This window comes from Stigmatopora argus, chromosome 14, assembly GCF_051989625.1.
Source record: "Stigmatopora argus isolate UIUO_Sarg chromosome 14, RoL_Sarg_1.0, whole genome shotgun sequence".
NCBI classification, from domain to species: domain Eukaryota; kingdom Metazoa; phylum Chordata; class Actinopteri; order Syngnathiformes; family Syngnathidae; genus Stigmatopora; species Stigmatopora argus.
Genome location: NC_135400.1, coordinates 5,128,898 through 5,146,992, shown reverse-complemented (window position 1 = coordinate 5,146,992; position 18,095 = coordinate 5,128,898). Strand labels below are relative to the sequence as shown.

Below are 18,095 nucleotides of genomic sequence, written 5' to 3'. Positions count from 1 at the left end.
ATAGCTCATTACATTAGAACTAAAATAACGTGTTTCATGGGTCATTCAACTGTGCGCACACCAATGTTGACGTGCACACCAGTGGCGACACACAAGTAGACTTGGGTTGCTTACTCGTATACACGTTCTTTTAAATAAACACAAAAATATAGAAAGCAATTGTTTACCAGGGATATTACACACTCTGCTGCTTCCGTCCTCTTTTTTTCCTTGAGCGCACAAAGGATGATAATTAAAATTGTTTTCAGGCATCCTCCCGGACATAAGGTAAAAGAGAGTTGAAAATTGTAACATGTATGAATTTTAACTGGTTGTTTGGGAAAGAATGAGTTGTTTAGATAAACAATTTCCATCAAAGATCAGCAGTTGTGCTGTTGGTAAATTGTCGAATGTTAAAATAAATTTTGTTGATTTATTGTTGCCAGTGACGGATTAAATCTAGATCTAGATGGCGCAAAATCAAATCAACCTGTGATTCCACGTTTAGCAGTATGTTTTGTTAAGAGGGTTTCAGTTTGATAGAGGAAGAGTGGTTAGCATATCAGCCTCACAGTCCTGAGATCAAGGGTTCAATTCCAAGATTCGGCCTTCTGCGTGGAGTTTATAAATTCTCCATGTGCCTACTTGGGTTTTCTCCAGGTACTCTGGTTTCCTCCCACATCCCAAAAAATCTTGTAGAGCAGGCTGGTCGAACACTCTAAATTGTCCTTAGGTATGACTGTGTTTACAATTGGATGGCAACCAATTCAGGCATTTTTTGCTGGGTTCCGCTCCCGCACCCCTTGGGAGGAAAAGCAGAACAGAAAATGTATGAATAAATTAATTAATAAATGTGTGAGTTTGTTTAATAGATTGAAAAACACTAGTTTAGATTAGGGGTGGGAAACTACGACACCCACGAAAATAATCTCACTATATGACAATTAGAAATACATGGGTCAGCAAATCGGGGGGCCTGGCGGATGAGTGGTTAGTGCGTCGGCCTCGCAGTGGGGGATTTGGGTTCAAATACAGGTCGATCCACCTGTGTGGATTTTGCATGTTCTCCCTGGGCCTGTGTGGGTTTTGCCCGGGTACTCCGGTTTCCTCCCACATTCCCAAGACATGCATGGTAGGCTGATCGGACACTAAATTGCCCCTAAATTTACGTGTGAGCGTGAATGGTTGTTTGTCTCCTTGTGCCCTGCGATTGGCTGGCCACCAATTCAGGGTGTCCCCCGCCTCTGCCCCGAAGTCAGGTGGGATAGGCTTCAGCACCCCCACGACCCTAGTGAGGATAAAGCGGTTCAGAAAATGAGATGAGGGGTCCGCAAATCAATCTATGATACACAATGGTAAATATACTAAAAAAGGAAACAAGCTATTTCTAAATGTAATGAATGTTCATTTTTGCATTATCACAGAAAATGTATCAAAAACTTTTGTCGTCCTTATAGACCATGAAAAGATTTCATTGCTACATTTTGGTTTAAAAATACGAGACAATATTACTGTGATACACTTGTAAACAAATGAATGTCTTTCTTGCCATTGAGAATTGTCCAATTCATTTTAAACTGTGGGAACTGGCTGTGAATATTCATCTTTTAGTGCTCGTGAGTTCTGGGTTAGGGAAATAAACATTTATTCATTCAACCCTACCAGCCAAGATTATTTGGACTTCTAACGCCAACAATGGCAGCCATTGAATTAATAGAAACTACTCTAGTAGAATATTTTGGTCAAGTGGAAAATTTTGGTTCCAATCTGCTGTTTTTAAAACCATGTTTATTTTTTGATAGGTGCTTATAGCTCTCCGCAAACCTGTAAGCTAAAAGGTGGAACCGACTGGTGAGAAAGCTGAGTCCCAAACGCACCAATAGGAGCATCACGTTGCCAAATCAATGTGGTGCTGACCCAACCTCGAGTGCCTCACCAATGGCTGCTTGTCCTTGGCACATTACCATGTTCACATTACGACCCCTAGATCAGTGTTTCCCAACCACTGTGCCGCGGCACATTTAACGTTAAATATGATGAACGTTAAATTATAGATTATACTATTACAAGGTTCAAATTGTGAAACAGTCATTTTGTTGCTTATTTTTCTTTAACATGAACCGGAAGATCTTTGGTTTCTAGGGCATCAACTTTTGCCGACGTCAAGTCTATGTGAGCGCAACTTTTTTTTTTTGCGTAATATTAGGAGATTTAAGTAATATTTGCAGAAAAGTCATACAATTAAAAACATGACATTACTTATTTTTGCATCACTCGAACCAAATGTTGTTCCGGGTCCACAGACGTCAACATTTGGTGACATTAGGTCCACGTGAAAAATTAGATTTTGGAATAATTTAGGTGGTTTGTGTGATGCCTGCTGATAAAACTTTTATGAGAATTACTGTTAATATAGGCGACATAATTTTAAATGAAAAGATTTTCAGATGGTGGTGTCCCTTGAGATATTTTCAATGCAAAAAGTGTGCCGCATCTCAAAAAAGGTTTGGAAACACTGCTCTAGATCCGCAAATGAAAGCCTCACATTAGCACACGGTGGTCTCGACACTACCTTGAGCCCTGCTACATCCACCAATGACATCCTCATGTTGGCACACCACTGTGGCCCCGACACGACCTCTAGTGCCGCTACCTCCACCAATGGGAGCGCCGCGTTTGCAGACTGTCTTCTCAACACTACCTCAAGCGCTGCTTTAGTCATGTTTTTTTTTTCTATTAGACGCCGTTGTGTATGCATACTCTCATTGATACCTTTTTAAAAAAAAATTGCAACAGCGTAACAATGTTATTAAAATACTTTAGACACTTATTGTACTTTAAAAGTGTTTAAATAAAATGAAAAATGAAAAATGCATGCTTTCATTGTTACTTTTAAATCCTATATATGGCTCTCAAGGAATTACATTTAAATATATGAATTGTTTATGGCCTAACCACATGGATACAGAGTAAAATGATATTTCAATATATTGTCAAAGCCTAAAGTTAATAGTATGACAACCTAACAAAATAACACTTTGCCGACATCTACAAAAAAATGGTTTAATTTTTGCCTCATTTAAACTGATCATTTGCTCAATTATAGTGTCATATTTTGAGCTATGTGTACATGCTTATTTCCGACATTATTGCTGCCCCAATTCAGAAAAAGTAAATCTCATCTCATGTGGTAGTGAATAAGTATGTGAGTGCACTTTCGGATGTGTGGGAACAAATGTGTTCAATTAGTCGTTGATGTAAAGTCATGTGAAGTTGAAGACATTATGTAGCTAACAGCATGTCTCAATAGAATATAGGGGGATGTGTTAGCAAGAATTTCTGTGTGTGTAGCCCTATTGCTGGCTATGAAATATAGATGTTGCCTCGGATAAAATCAGGGGAGTGGAAAAATCTCTGATCACTCCCTTTACACACATTATACGCATGCACACACATGCACACTCTATTTGCTGAAAGAATTTAAGCATGTATTGTGGGGATGCTTTGCAATTTGAAGGATCTCATGTATAACATTTGTATTTGTATCCTGTCCACTTTTTCGGCACACTGCACAACACATGCTCTTAGATCAGTTCTCACTTTTTCAACTTCTAATCAATCCAAAAATTCAAAATGTACGCAAAATCAAAAGGAAGTGACCTATGAGTGCCCTTAAATTGACAAGTGACCTTGCATGTCATTGGAATTGATGGGGGCGTCAGTTTAGTGTTGTTATTGACAGTGTCAGAAATTATAGCTTCGACTTCAAATTAATTATTTTAACTACACAAAAAGGCTTGAAAAGGCACCTTACTGTAGGTTACAGTGACTTCATTTTTAAAATGATATTACATGGAGCAGAAAAACACTACACCTCGTTGCAATGCATTTCGGAAAAAAATAACATGACAGACTTCTTGTGGCAAAGTAAGCGATAACATTTGCACATTGTCTTCACTACTGTGAGACACAGTTGAGCCGATGATTTTTCTTGCAAATGGAAATATCATGTCAAGCTTCAAGTAGTCTTCATGTGAGCGCAAATCCGTTACTGTTAACCCAGAAGCTACTGGCAGGGGCGCGGTGGGATGTGGGGGTGGACAGAGGCAAGCTTTCACGCTCCAATGGTGATCCACTACAACCCAGTAATCATCACTAATACATAACACAGCCCGTATATGTGTGCGTAAATGGGTTTGCATATGTGGGCGTGTTTGTATCCCAAAGAGTGAACATTTTTGTCATCAATTTGCTAGTGAACGCACGCCGAACGTCTTGAACGCCTTTATGGCTCCGAGAGTGCGTGTCTCTGATTCTAATTCTTACATGTCCAATTTGTGGTGATGTTGTACAGTGTACGCCTGTGTTTGTGTATGAATTGTGTTGTTAGAGTGTGTTTTCACATATTTACACTAATATATTGCCATTAGCTAGACTACACTAAGGAGGCCCGGTGACGAGTGGTTAGTGCGTCGGGCTCACAGTTCTAGGGTTGAGGGGTAGATGCCAGGTGGATCCTCACTGTGTAGACTTTGCATCTTCGCCCCAGGCTTGCGTGGGTTACAGTGGGGCAAATAAGTATTTAGTCAACCACCAATTGTGCAAGTTATCCTACTTGAAAAGATTAGAGAGGCCTGTAATTGTCAACATGGGTAAACCTCAACCATGAGAGACAGAATTTGGAAAAAACCCCAGAAAGTCAACATTTTGATGGATGGGAAGGGCCCTAATTAATCGTTAGACTTTGATGGATGGGAAGGGCCCTAATTAATCGTTAGAAAATAGCGGCATCAAAGTTCATTTTGCGTTAATTTGAACTATGCATATTGGTGTGCCGTGACCGGACGTTTGGTCGCCAGACGTTTGGTCGCCAGACGTTTGGTTGCCGGACGTTTGGTCGCCCGGACGTTTGGTCGCCCGGACGTTTGGTCGCCCAGACGTTTGGTCGCCGGACGTTTGGTCGTCCGGGTGAATATAATTTTGAGAGCTGGTTTCAACAGTAGATATTTAGATATTGTCATGTTGTCAAACGTCCGGCGACCAAACGTCCGGGTGACCAAACGTCCCGGCGACCAAACGTCCGGCGACCAAACGTCCGGCGACCAAATGTCCGAGTACCTTGGTGCGAGGGGTGCTGGAGCCTATCCCACCTGACTTTGGATAACAGGCGGGGGACACCCTGAATTGGTGGCCAGCCAATCGCAGGGCAAGAAGAGATGGATAACCATTTACACTCACACTCAAACCTAGGGGTTGGGCACCCCTGAGTGTTCAACCAGCCTACATGCATGATTTTCGAATGTGGGAGGAAACCGGAGTACCTGGAGAAAACCCATGCAAGCCCAGGACGATACTCCACACAGTGAGGACCGACCTGGGATCTTGCCCTCGAACCCAGAACTGTGAGGCTGTGTAGTGGTTCACTCGCATGACTTCGGTGCGGGCAGCAACCCCCACAACCTTTGCGATGATGCACGGTAAATAAGGTTAATGTATTTAGGAGGGAGTAATTAATGTAAGGCATTGCTATTTCTGAAAGTGATAAATAATGTGTAATACGTATATTACTTTTTGGTTTAACTAGTTTTCATAAACTCATTAAGTGAGGATGGTGTCCAATCTATTTTAACTTGAAGGGATGACAGTCTTTCCTTGTTCAGAAAAGTTTGACATCCATTTCCACCAATCACAGTGGCTAAGGGTTAGAGTCCAGTTCAATATGCTGACTATCAATAAAAATTGAGATTAATCAGTCAATGGCTAAAGGTTCCACCCGTTGAAAAGTGATGCAGCAGTTCAACTTCATTCTAACTGTCCAGTCTACTCTGAAGAGTTCCCACAGCTCAAGCCATTTCATTACAGCAGAGCTGTGCAGTGAGTGTGCGTGTTAGATTATGTGCAATGAAAGAAAGAAAAAAAAACAATGAGCAGAGCGGGCAGAGAGAAGGACAGAGAAGGAGAACGTTCCTGACAGAGAGATGGAAGCGGGAAAGATAGCGAAAGCGAACAATGTTGTTTCACTGCACACAAATGTTCCCTCACAATGGTTTTAATTATGCAGATAATTTTGATGTCCCTCTCTCGTTCCCTCTATCTATTCACCTCCTCCCGCTGCTTCCTGCAGTTTTTTTTTTTAACAGATGTCGTTTTCCTCTTCCTTTCCCATGTGTGTGAAGATGGGACTTTGGTCAAGGGGTATGATTGTAATGTTGAGTACACATGTGGGGCTGTTTGTCAACACACTTACTCCTTTACAGATAGCCACAGCTTCCTTGGACATCGACTTGGGATAGGACACATGGTGCTCCATGATGGACTGAAATAACTCATCCTCATCCTCGCCATCAAAAGGAGGCTAGTGTATAAAACACATGCAGAAAATGTTGATTTTATTCTTGAAATATTATTACAGCAGCTGATAAAAATATTTTGGTCTCAGGTAAAAAAGATGAGGTTTTTAAAAGGTATTGATTTTTATTTTGAAATATCTCATTGGCTGCCAATGATGGGGATAGACATCAATCCAATTTGACTGTCAGGGGTGGCAGTGAAAGAAAGGAAAATCATCAATCAATAACATAAAGCTCAATTTGTTTTGTAGTATAATGTTATTTATGTAAAACTAAATATATTATATATTAAAAGACATTTTCTGTCGACATAATTCTGCTGCACAACTGATTCCCCCCTCCCCCCAAAAATTGGGTTGGACTCAAATCCAGATGATCGGGACATTTCTACTTTGTTGACAGCACGTTAAGTACTCTGCTTATATTGTATGAGACTTTATATATTGTTAGGTGTTTTCTTTAAAATTTTATAGCACATTATGTATGTTATGCCATTTTAGGGTTTGTGTTTCTAACGATTAAACCATTTTATTTTAATCCCTGTATTTTTAAACCAACACACAACGTCACCAAACTTTCCATGTAACATTTTCCTTATACTTTATAAATAGACGAGTAAGTAAAATTCTGATGAATATCATCCAATAATTGATCGTTTTCTACACATTTTTAAATGGAAAACTGCGACAAAAGAATGGTGAATATTTATCTCTTCTTATCTGATCAGATAGAGATCCCACACACCTGTCCAGCTAGCATTTCATAAAGGAGAACTCCAAAGGCCCACCAGTCCACAGATTTCCCATAAGGCTGGTAAGCTATGATCTAAAATATAAAGAAAGATCAAATTATTGACTGAAAAAGTGACAAGGCAGTAGATACAGTCATGCCTCTACTTACGACATTAATTGGTTCCAGAACTTTTTACATAACTTGAAAATTTCGTAAGTGGAGCAGTACTTTATATGTACATTTTCTAATTCGTTCCACAGATTTGAAACTAGTGGGGTTCATTTGTTCCAACAAGGTTAAGGTTAATTTCAAAATAAAATGACAGATAAGGAAATGCAATGACTTTTTGAGGGATTTCGTAACTTGGATCTTTTTCGTATCTTCGAGGCACTCATTTGCATATAAAAAGATTTCATACCTAGAGGCATTCGTAAGTAGAGGTATGACTGTACCGTAATCAATCAGTTCGAACAAAGGTAAAAGGAACACAATCCACCTCTGGTGCTATGTAGTCAGGTGTTCCGCAGAAGGTCTTGGTAGTGACTCCATCGTTCATATTTTCTTTACACATGCCAAAGTCGGCTATTTTAATGTGACCTTCACCATCCAGCATCACATTGTCCAGCTTAAGGTCTCTGTTAACGAAGTAGATACATACAAATGCATAAAAATTCAGTTTACAGAAGACATTTGGAAAGCAGATACGAGCATACTGCAACTACAATATTATAATAAGAACAAATCATTTTAAAAAATTAATTGGAGCTGTAAAGGCGGTCTGGTGGCTTGAGTGGTTAGTGCGCCGGCCTACAGGTCTTGGGTCCTGCGTTTGAATCCAGGTTGATCCTCCTGTGTGGAGTTTGCATGTTCTCCCTTGGCCTGTGTGGGATTTCTTTGGGTTCTCTGGTTTCCTTCCACATTCCAAAAATATTAATGGTAGGCAGGTTGGACACTCTAAATTGCCCCTAGGTATGAGTGTGAATGGTTGTCTGTCTCCTTGTGCCCTGTGATCGACTGGTCACCGATTCAGGGTGTCCCCCGCCCCCGGCCAGAAGTCCAATCCAAAGGCACTCTCCCCAATATCCACGCGATCTTGCGAGGACGTGTCAATCAAGACAACCCCCGCAACATCCAGAGCCTTTAAAAACTCCGGACACATCTCATCAACCCCCAGGGCCTTGCCACCGAGGAGTAAAATTTCCTTGAAACCACCCATAAGTTGTTTTCCATGGCATCACCGAACTCCCCCCCCATGTCCAGGTTTTTGCTTCAGAGACCACCAGAGCCGCGTACCACGTGGACAGTCAGGACCCGTCAGGTGCCTCCGGAGTCCCATGCGCCAAAAAGGCCTGATAGGACTCCTACAGTCTGACGGCAGCCCCTATTGTCCACCAGAGGGTTCTTTGGTTGCCGCCACATCAGGCACTGAGCACCTTGACGCCGCAACGTGGTCTGCCGCTTCAGAAATAGGGGTGCGGAATGTCTCCCACCTCTTTCCGGACATGAGAGAATCTGTTGAATCTCTGAAATATTTTTCAATTGATGAAAAAACACTAAAGGACCAATAATAACGTGTACAACTTGAAAATGTGTCTGTTTAAAAATAGAAATGAAATTTATAACTAAAAGTTTACTCACACTGGTCTAATGTGTTTTAAGATTTGTACCGAGGATAGTTGGGATTGGCTTCACTTATTGTTATGGCCAGTGAATTCACCCTGGGTAGTTTAATCTTATAGATTTCTTGTCTTGCGCAATCGACATTACCTGTAGATGATGCCCTTTTGATGCAGGAAGAACAAACCGATGGCAATTTCAGCAGAGTAGAATCTACAAAAGAACACACAACAGAAAAATGCCATAATTAGAAAGAGTGAAAGAAAAGGACAGGGTGTGCACGTATGTGTTTCTAGAAAGGTCGACGCTGTCTCTTTAAGGCCAGATGATAAGATCACCAGTCTGGACACACTGACCACGTATGAGTGGGTATTTTTCAGAGAGTGGGCAATGGACATGTTGTCGGTAATGTGCTTATAAAAGACGTCAGGAGGCATTCTGTGTGTGTGCAAAGTGGTGACGAATATGCACAGCCTATTTAGTGCTTAATCTGTGAACAGAATGATACCCAGAGGGCGAACGCTGTCGCACAAAGCTTACGTGACCTTATCCTTTTTAATGAAAACATATACACGATTTAAGGCAGACTCTGGAAAAGAGAGAATCCATTGAAGACCTCCCTTGTCATATCGTAGGCACAAAACAGCTCAAAACTGTTGCCTCAAATTATCATAACAAGCCAAAATTTACCTATGGATTACTGCCTGAAAAATTTGCGCAAATTCATAGCGGAACAATGACAAAAACTGCCATAAATATATAAATACATTAGTATTCATTCATTTTCTGAACCGCTTTATCCTCACTTGGGTCGTGGGGGGTGCTGAAGCCTATCCCAGCTGACTTCTGGCCAGAGGCGGGGGACACGAATCGGTGAATTGGTGTCCAGCCGATCGCAGGGCACGGGGAGACGGACAACCATTTATGCTCACACTCATATCTAGGGGCAATTTAGAGTGTCCAATCAGCCTACCATGCATGTTTTTGGAATGTGGGAGGAATCCGGAGTACCCGGAGCAAACCCACACAGGCCCGGGGAGAACATGTAAATCCCACACAGTTGGACCGACCTGGCTTTCAACCCAAGACCCCAGAGCTGTGAGGACGACGCGCTAACCGCTCAAGCCACCGGGCTGTTTTCTTCAGCTCCAGACTACTGAGGAACTGTGCGGATAAGCTTGGAAGAGTGACTCTGCATATTCTCTACCTCGGTCACAGTCTGCAGAAGTTCCCCATCTCGTAGAAGACTTCCTGTGTGTGGTTCCAGTTTTTGTCCAACTTTACGTCTTTTTGAGTCTATCCGTTTTTGCTACCGAAACTCGTAGCTCGTTTTGTGTTTTTGCTGCTTTTCTGTCTTAATGATTTGGTGATTCTTAATGATCCCATTGACTTTGATTTGCTTTGTACTTTGTGCATTTTGCTTTTGCTTTGTTTTTCTGCGGCCTTTGACTGTACTGTCTAACTTATAACTATGCCTTTTCTTGCTACTGTCACAATGAAATTTCCCGAATACGGGATGAATAAAGTTATCCAATCGAATCCAATAATCATTAGTATATCATGATATTTTGTGTCGCAATAGGTTATTGATATGCTCAGTCAAGAATGGATATGTCGTTTTAAAAATATCTCATCTCATCTCATTTTCTGAACCGCTTTATCCTCTTTAGGGTTGCGGGGGGTGCTGGAGCCTATCCCAGCTGACTCAGGCCAGAGGCGGGGGACACCCTGAATCGGTGGCCAGCCGATCGCAGGGCACAAGGAGACAAAGGACAACCATGCACACTCACACCCATACCTAGGGGCAATTTAGACTGTCCAATCAGCATGTTTTTGGAATGTGGGGGAAACCGGAGTACCTGGAGGAAACCCCCAAGAACATGCAAACTCCACACAGGTGGACGTGACCTTGATTTGAACCCAGGACCCCAGAGCTGTGAGGCCAACGCACTAACCACTCGTGCCACCAGGCCACGTTTTCAAAAGATGTCACATTTTAATAATGAACCCAACAGGTTGCTCCCAAAGTTTTCGAAGAGAGCAAAATTTTAACTATAATTGGTTGTTATTGATAGTAATTCTTTGAATGGAGGCACTCTCGGTCAAAGTGAATTGGACGGCTAGTGTCAATGGCAGGCAATTAGTTAAGACATTCATTAGGTTACAAAAATGTTGCAACAGGGAAAGAAATAAATATTGATTATTTTTCCATTTTGAAATACTCCCTTGTTTTTATCTTTATCAGTTATATCATTGAATATCATAGTTTAAAATCCTGACCCAGATATCAATTCAGATCATTCAGAACTTCAGAAAACACAAAACAAATTGCATGGCAATTTAGCATTTGGCAGACACAATTTCGCATGGATGAAGATCAGCATTCGTTTGCATGAAAAATCCCATTCCTGCACCAACAAATCCAAAGTCTTCAGTGGATCATTCCCAACCAAAACATGAATAGCAAACACCAAAAAGGCTCTTAGCTTCTCTGACAGCTAACTTGTTAAATATGTCAAGTTGTTGGTCTTAACTTCATATCAAAGATCTCTCCAGCCACATGAATTATTTCCTGCCTTTTTGGAGATGTTGAAGCTCAAACTGGAGCTAGTGGATACACTCAATTCTTTGAACTTCTTCATAAGGGTGATGAGAACAAAGCATTTCATCCCCTGATTATGGAGAGGCTTTGCAGAGCAAAGCTTCACATATTTAAAATTGCTATTTTGTTTCACATTCACGTCTTATACGCGCCACGCAACACACGAACGTTGACCAATTCTCACCATTCCAACTCCGGAACATTTGAAAAATTTACATCTAGGGCACTGCAACCTCATGCAATTTCACCAAAAATGAGATCATCTAAATTTAATAAGGTTTCCTCATCCCCGTGGATGGCCAATGCCTATTCTCGATGATGTTTCAAAAAATAGAAAGTTTGACTACGCTGCTTGTATGTGTTTACTTACACAGCATGGGGTTCCTTGAACTTCCCAACTTGCTGAATCTGATACATGAGATCTCCACCATTAATGTACTCCATGACAAAGTACAAGCGGTCCTGCAACAAGAAAGGAGTGAGGACAAAAAAGGTCAAAAAGGGCTGAGAAAATAGGCTTACGAGAAAGGACAACTGTGAGTGATAATTCACGAGGTGGATGACATTGGTAGAAAAAAATGGACAGATAAAGACTGGACTCTTCAACAGAGGCAATATTGTGACATCAATTTCGGACTCCAATCTCTTCCATTAGAAGCAGAAATTGCCAATAAAGATTCTTGCACTTGTGCTCATGTGTGAGGCTTTAGTGTGTGTCCATGTGGTTGTGTGTGTTCCTGTGCTTTACTATAAATCTAAGAAGTCATTTTTTTGCAGCCCTAGCTTCCTCCTATTGTGTCACAAGACAAAAATGTTCTACTTGATACGAGTACTCGATATTATTTTTGACACATAAAAAAGCCCAGCATTTTTTTTTTATTAATCCTATCTGTGCATCTCCTTTGGTGGTCCTTATTTTTGACCAAAAAGAAAAAACAACCTTGAATTGCCACAATTGCGGCCCAGTGGTCGAGCGATCAGCGCGGTAGCCTCACAATTCAGAGATTGTCGGTTCAATCACAGGTTCGGACTTTCCTGTGTGGTGTTTGGATGTTCTCCGTGAGCTTGCATGGGTTTTTTTGTGACCGGACGTTTCGTCGAAAGACGTTTGGTCCCCGGACATTTGGTCCCTGGACGTTTGGTCCCCGGACGTTTGGTCGACCGGATGTTTGGTCGACCGGACGTTTGGTAGAGCGGACGTTTGGTAGAGCGGACGTTTGGTAGAACGGACGTTTGGTAGAACGGACGTTTGGTAGAACGGACGTTTGGTTGCCGGGTTCCTTCGCTGTCAAATTATGACAGAGAGTTTACTGTTGATATTTTGATATTAGATATTTAGATATTAAACTCTCTCTCTCTCCTGATTATAATTTTGAGAGCTGGTTTCAACAGTAACAACCCGGCGACCAAACGTCCGTTCTACCAAACGTCCGTTCTACCAAACGTCCGTTCTACCAAACGTCCGTTCTACCAAACGTCCGGTCAACCAAACGTCCGGTCGACCAAATGTCCGGGGACCAAACGTCCGGGGACCAAACGTCTTTCGACGAATCGTCCGGGGACCAAACGTCTTTCGACGAAACGTCCGAGTACCGTTTTTTTCTGGGTATGCTGGTTTCCTCCCACATCTCAAAAACAGGAGGGTTGGCAGGTTGAACACACTAAATTGCCCATAGGCATGGGTGTGGTGCCCGTAGTTAGCTGGGATAAACTCCAGCTCCCCGGTGACCTTTGTGAGGATTAGCGGTACGGAAACTCAATTAATGAATTACCACAAATAACAGGAAGTGATCCAAACTGGACAGAAGGTGAAGCAGGAATTCATGACAATCATCAGAAAATGACCATAAATAAACTGGAATGGAAAAGGGAACATGACAAAATCACTAGGAAGTCACTCGACTAAATCACTTACTTTTTTATAACAAATATCTGACCTGTGGTAGTGCAAAGAGTAATAGATAACTGATTATTAATTCTTTGCAAATAAATATTGTATCTGGGACAACATTTTCAGTATCGATACATCGATACTTTGGAAAACCTTAGTTCCTACCGTGTTGGCAAAATGAAAATATATGACTACACTTTACAGTTGACAGTAAATATGAGTGTGGTGGAAGTGCGTAAGTACCATATGCAGGGAAGCACTATGCTGCACAGAGAATTAGTGCTGCAGAGGATTAATACATTCGCTTCTCCTGTGTATGTCCGTGTGCGTGTGCATGTCAACTTGATTTGCCTTGAAAAACAACTGCAAGTGCATTTTCAAGTGCATTATCTCACAAATCAATACATATAGGAAAGTATGCTCATGTGTACGAAGCATATAAAGACATAAATGACATGCTCCCGGAGTTGAGCACAGCGTTCCCGAGCTATATTTATTCTACTGTTGACTCATCTTTCGTGCAATATTATGGATTAAATGTCACAAGATGAGCACAACACCACCTCGGATCGGGCTTGCGAATTACAGCTGTGGGACGTAGTTAAAGACGTCAGAGTCCAGTGGCAGTGGATCCTAAGCTATGATTCACTTGACTTCATTAGGAAAAACAGCAAAGCACTACCTAAACATTTGGCTTTAAAGGACCTCTATCACATGGGGGGGGGGTACTTTGCTGAATTCGATATATTAGACTTTACTAAGCCACTAATCATGCTTTTCTTAGTAAAATACACCAAAAAACACATTTATCATATACCTACATTTTCAGAAAAAAATACTATACTTTTATAATTGTTAACAAGTTGATAAGGGGTATTTATTGTTAAAGATCATGGAACGAAATATGTTAATTCAATAAGAAATATCCAAATCACCAAAAATCCAAGTTAGGAAACCAGCTGTGGAAACAATTACCGTATCTATTCAAGTATAGCGCGAAAAAATGTTGTACCAAAAAACTGAAGCAAAGTTCGGTGCGCGTTATACACGAGATTCCATTGAAAAACTTCCCTCCGCCGGTGAAAAAGTCCAATATAATGGGACACGTAAAACCTGTCTTTAAATCAAGAATAATGGAATCAATTGTTTGGTGAATCTAATGATGATCAGACTTTGAATTTTTTAAAATATTATGATGATGAATTAGACTTTAAGGATTTAAAATTGTAAACTCAATTTGAGAATTATGTTCATACTGGCAGTTTGTTTTACCAGCTTTCCATACCATATGTTGTGAATAATTTTTTTCTCATGGCGACATGTGTTCAGCATTTCCCAGTTACGAGTACTGGTGCAATCCCTGGTGTGAGCTGAGAAAAAGTGAAAAAAAAGACTTTATCCAATTTTTAGTCACAAATAATGGGTGGGCTTTATACACGGGTGCGCATTATACTCGAATAAATGCGCTAGTTTGGTAAGTAGAGGTACCTCTGTATTCTCATTTAAAATATTTTTTCATTCATTTTAAAATTTATTTTTTATGAACAACACAGGAAAAAACAGTAAATAATCTATTTTTAATTTTCCAAAAAAAGACTTTAAAATATAACAAAAAACTGTAAATATTGTCTGATTTTGGAGTAAGGAAATCTAAACTAATCTTCATTTTCGCAACAACAACAAAAAAGGAAGTAGATGAACATGATTTATCAACAGAAAATGGCCCCCCAGTCTTATACCCATATTGTGATTATTAAAATGTTACATGATCTGCTTGAACATTTTATTAATTCATTCATTTTTTGAACACAACGGACACGGGGGGTGCTGGAGCCTATCCCAGGTGACTTTTGGGCATGTGGCGGGGACACCCTGAATTGGTGGCTACCCGATCGCAGGACACGAGCAGACAAACAACCATTCACGCTCACACTCAAACCTAGGGGCAATTTAGTCCAACCAGCCTATCATGAATGTCTTTGGAACGTGAGAGGAAACCGGAGTACCCAGAGGAAACCCATACAGGCCCAGGGAGAACATGCAAACTCCACACAGGTGGACTGACCTGACACAGTTCTGTGCTCGTGAGTTCGATCCAAGGTCGGTCTCCATGTGTGGAGTTTGCATGGCTTGTGTGGGTTTTCTCCAGGTACTCTTGTTTCCTCCCACATTATAAAAACATGCAGAGTAGGCTGGTTGAACACTCTAAATTGCCCGTAGGTATGAATTTGAGCTGAGTCCTTGTCTGTCTTATTGTGCCCTGTGGCCAGGGTGTCCCCCGCCTGGTGGCTGTCGACAGGCTACAGCACCACCCGCGACCCTTGTTAGGATAAACGATTCAGAAAATGAAAGAATATACAGTGATACTGTATTTATGAATGCTTCTTCATATGAAATTTTCTGGGTACAAAACCCTTTGATGTGCGAATTACTTTTCCAGTAGTATATGAAAGCAAGATCCAAGTTACAAAATTAATCATCCCCTAAAACGTTTCCTGTATCCATTATTTTATTTTGAAATTGTTGCAGTAGAGCTGCATTCTGCTTGACAATCTCCCTACACTCCGCTGGCCTCCTTTGGCTGTCTCCCAACAACAATTCTCTATCACGGAGTTCTAATAGGCTTCTTTTTTACTGGTGCGGATGAAATGAAGAGGTGGACCGTGTTAAACATCGAAGAATAAGTTACACAAGTTAAAAAATGTTTAAAGAATGATGGTTGAATGATATTATAAGGCAAAACGGCTGTTACCCTTCTACCATTACTACAATATTAAAGCAGATGGAAGCATTAAAAGCAATTTCAGCATTTTCCACGACAAAATGGAGAGATTGTTGCTTTGTATAGAGGAGGAAGAAATTGCAGGAGATAGTACAGTCGAATTCTGAATAAAGTAGTGTCGAAGGAGAACGTAAACCTAAGCAGCAGGTAAGAAGCAGTGGCGATTAATATAACGGGTGAAAAACAAACTGTGTAAATCATAAAACAGAATTTTTTAAAATAAAAAAGTTTTTTTAAGACTATGTCAAGAATTGTAGAATTTACATGAAAATGTTGCTTTTTTAATTAAAAATCCAAGTTGCGAAACAAGTTAATTTCGTAAATACAGGTACCACTGTATTTATAATCTTTTCAGTTTTGGATTAAACCTCAAATGTGCTTTGATAAGATTTAAAAGTGTTAACAAATGTGACGTCTGAGTGAATCTACATTTAGAAACTAGATTTGTATTGTGGAGTTTTTACTATCGCAGATGGGACATCCACGCTCAGCCATTTTTCACCCCAGCTTCATTAAAATTGCCACAAAACAACCTACCATGGTCTGGAATGTGGACTGCAGCTGTGTTAAGAAGGGTGGCTTTCCTGCCAGTGCTAAGACCCTTTTCTCCACCATGGTGCACTCCACGTCATCATCCTGAATCACCACATCCTTTTTCAGGATCTTGATTGCATACAAATCTTCGGTCCCTTTACGCTCAGCAAGCATCACCTGCAAAGAGGAGAAGGCACAGAGATGAAGAGTTGTGCTGAAAAACAATGTATGAAGTTAAATGTAAAATGGGCCTTACTCAATTTATTAACAATGTACAAAAGTAATCAATAACACTATGTTTTACAAAATTTGAACCACTACCCGCTGATTAATAATTCCCATTAGCATGTACTGTATTTGTGTATGATATATAATGCCTATTGTGATCCTTGCTCATTTTCGTTATTACTTTTTTCTTTGCACCATGTCCTAATAGTGTGTATGCAGTGGTCAAGAAAAGAAATGGTGGTCGCCATGTTCCTTGTTCGCCAAAAACCTCGCAGAAGCAAGCTCCTGAAGATTCCATCGATGATCCAATGCCCCTCGAATCTGACAAAGAGGACTTGGACTAAAGCTCACAATAAACTGTTTTTGTTTTTATTTAATCAAGCGGAGAGGAACTATTTTCACTGAGTACAGTACTTAAAGTCTCTCATCTCATCTCATTTTCTGAACCGCTTTATACTCATTAGGATCGCGGGGGGTGCTAGACACCCTCAATTGGTGGCCAGTCGATCGCAGGGCACAAGGAGATGGACAACCATGCACACACACCCATACCTAGGAGCAATTTAGTGTCCAATCAGCCTACCATGCATGTTTTTGGAATGTGTATAGGTGTATGTACACGTGTACCTGGAGGAAACCCACGCAGGAGAACATGCAAACTCCACACAGGTGGACGTGACCTGGATTTGAAGCCAGGAACCCAGGGCTGTGAGGCCGACGCGCTAACCACTCGCTCCACCGGGCCGCCTAGTACTTAAAGTGTTTACATTTTTTATTTATAGATTATATTTTGATATTAATACATTACAGTCTTTTCATATGCCTATATCTGTAATATTTAATAAATACACTTATTGATAACTACTACTAGTACTTGTGTATTTTTGTGTAGGCACCAAAACATGCATGATATGTCGTAATAACGGGTGATTCTACCTCAAGGTTTTTCGATTAGCGCGGCCTTGTCTGGTCTACATTATCCAGGGTATTCGAGGGATTACTGTATTAGCACGACTCAGTGTACTTCATATATCATTCAATAATTTTCCATGTTGCTTATCCTTACAAGAGTCTTGGCGGGTGGTGGAGCCTATCACAGCCAACTATGGGCAGCAGGCGGGGGACACCCTGAATTGGTTGCCAGCCAGTCACATGCCACAAGGAGAGGGACAACCATTGATGCTCACACTCATGCCTTGGTGTAAGTTTCAACCATGACCGGACATTTCGTCAAAAGACGTTTGGTCCCCGGATGTTTCGTCCCCGGACGTTGGGTCGACCGGACGTTTGGTCAACCGGACGTTTGGTCGACCGGACGTTTGGTAGAACGGACGTTTGGTAGAACGGACATTTGGTAGAAGAGACGTTTGGTAGAACGGA

The 18,095-nt window shown here is 41.1% G+C and overlaps 1 protein-coding gene across 4 annotated transcripts in view; it reads right to left on the bottom strand.

Annotated features, from left to right (window-relative positions):
• Window positions 1-18,095, bottom strand: part of prkcbb (protein kinase C, beta b) — a 107,209-nt gene that overhangs the window by 21,368 nt on the left and 67,746 nt on the right. For all 4 annotated transcript variants that reach the window (XM_077618360.1, XM_077618359.1, XM_077618361.1 and 1 more), the window contains 6 exons: window positions 16,491-16,664; window positions 11,651-11,742; window positions 8,829-8,891; window positions 7,558-7,696; window positions 7,074-7,154; window positions 6,227-6,334 (listed from right to left, as the gene is read on the bottom strand). In XM_077618360.1, coding sequence (XP_077474486.1) covers window positions 6,227-6,334; window positions 7,074-7,154; window positions 7,558-7,696; window positions 8,829-8,891; window positions 11,651-11,742; window positions 16,491-16,664 — 657 coding nt within the window. The remainder of the gene's footprint in view (window positions 1-6,226; window positions 6,335-7,073; window positions 7,155-7,557; window positions 7,697-8,828; window positions 8,892-11,650; window positions 11,743-16,490; window positions 16,665-18,095) is intronic.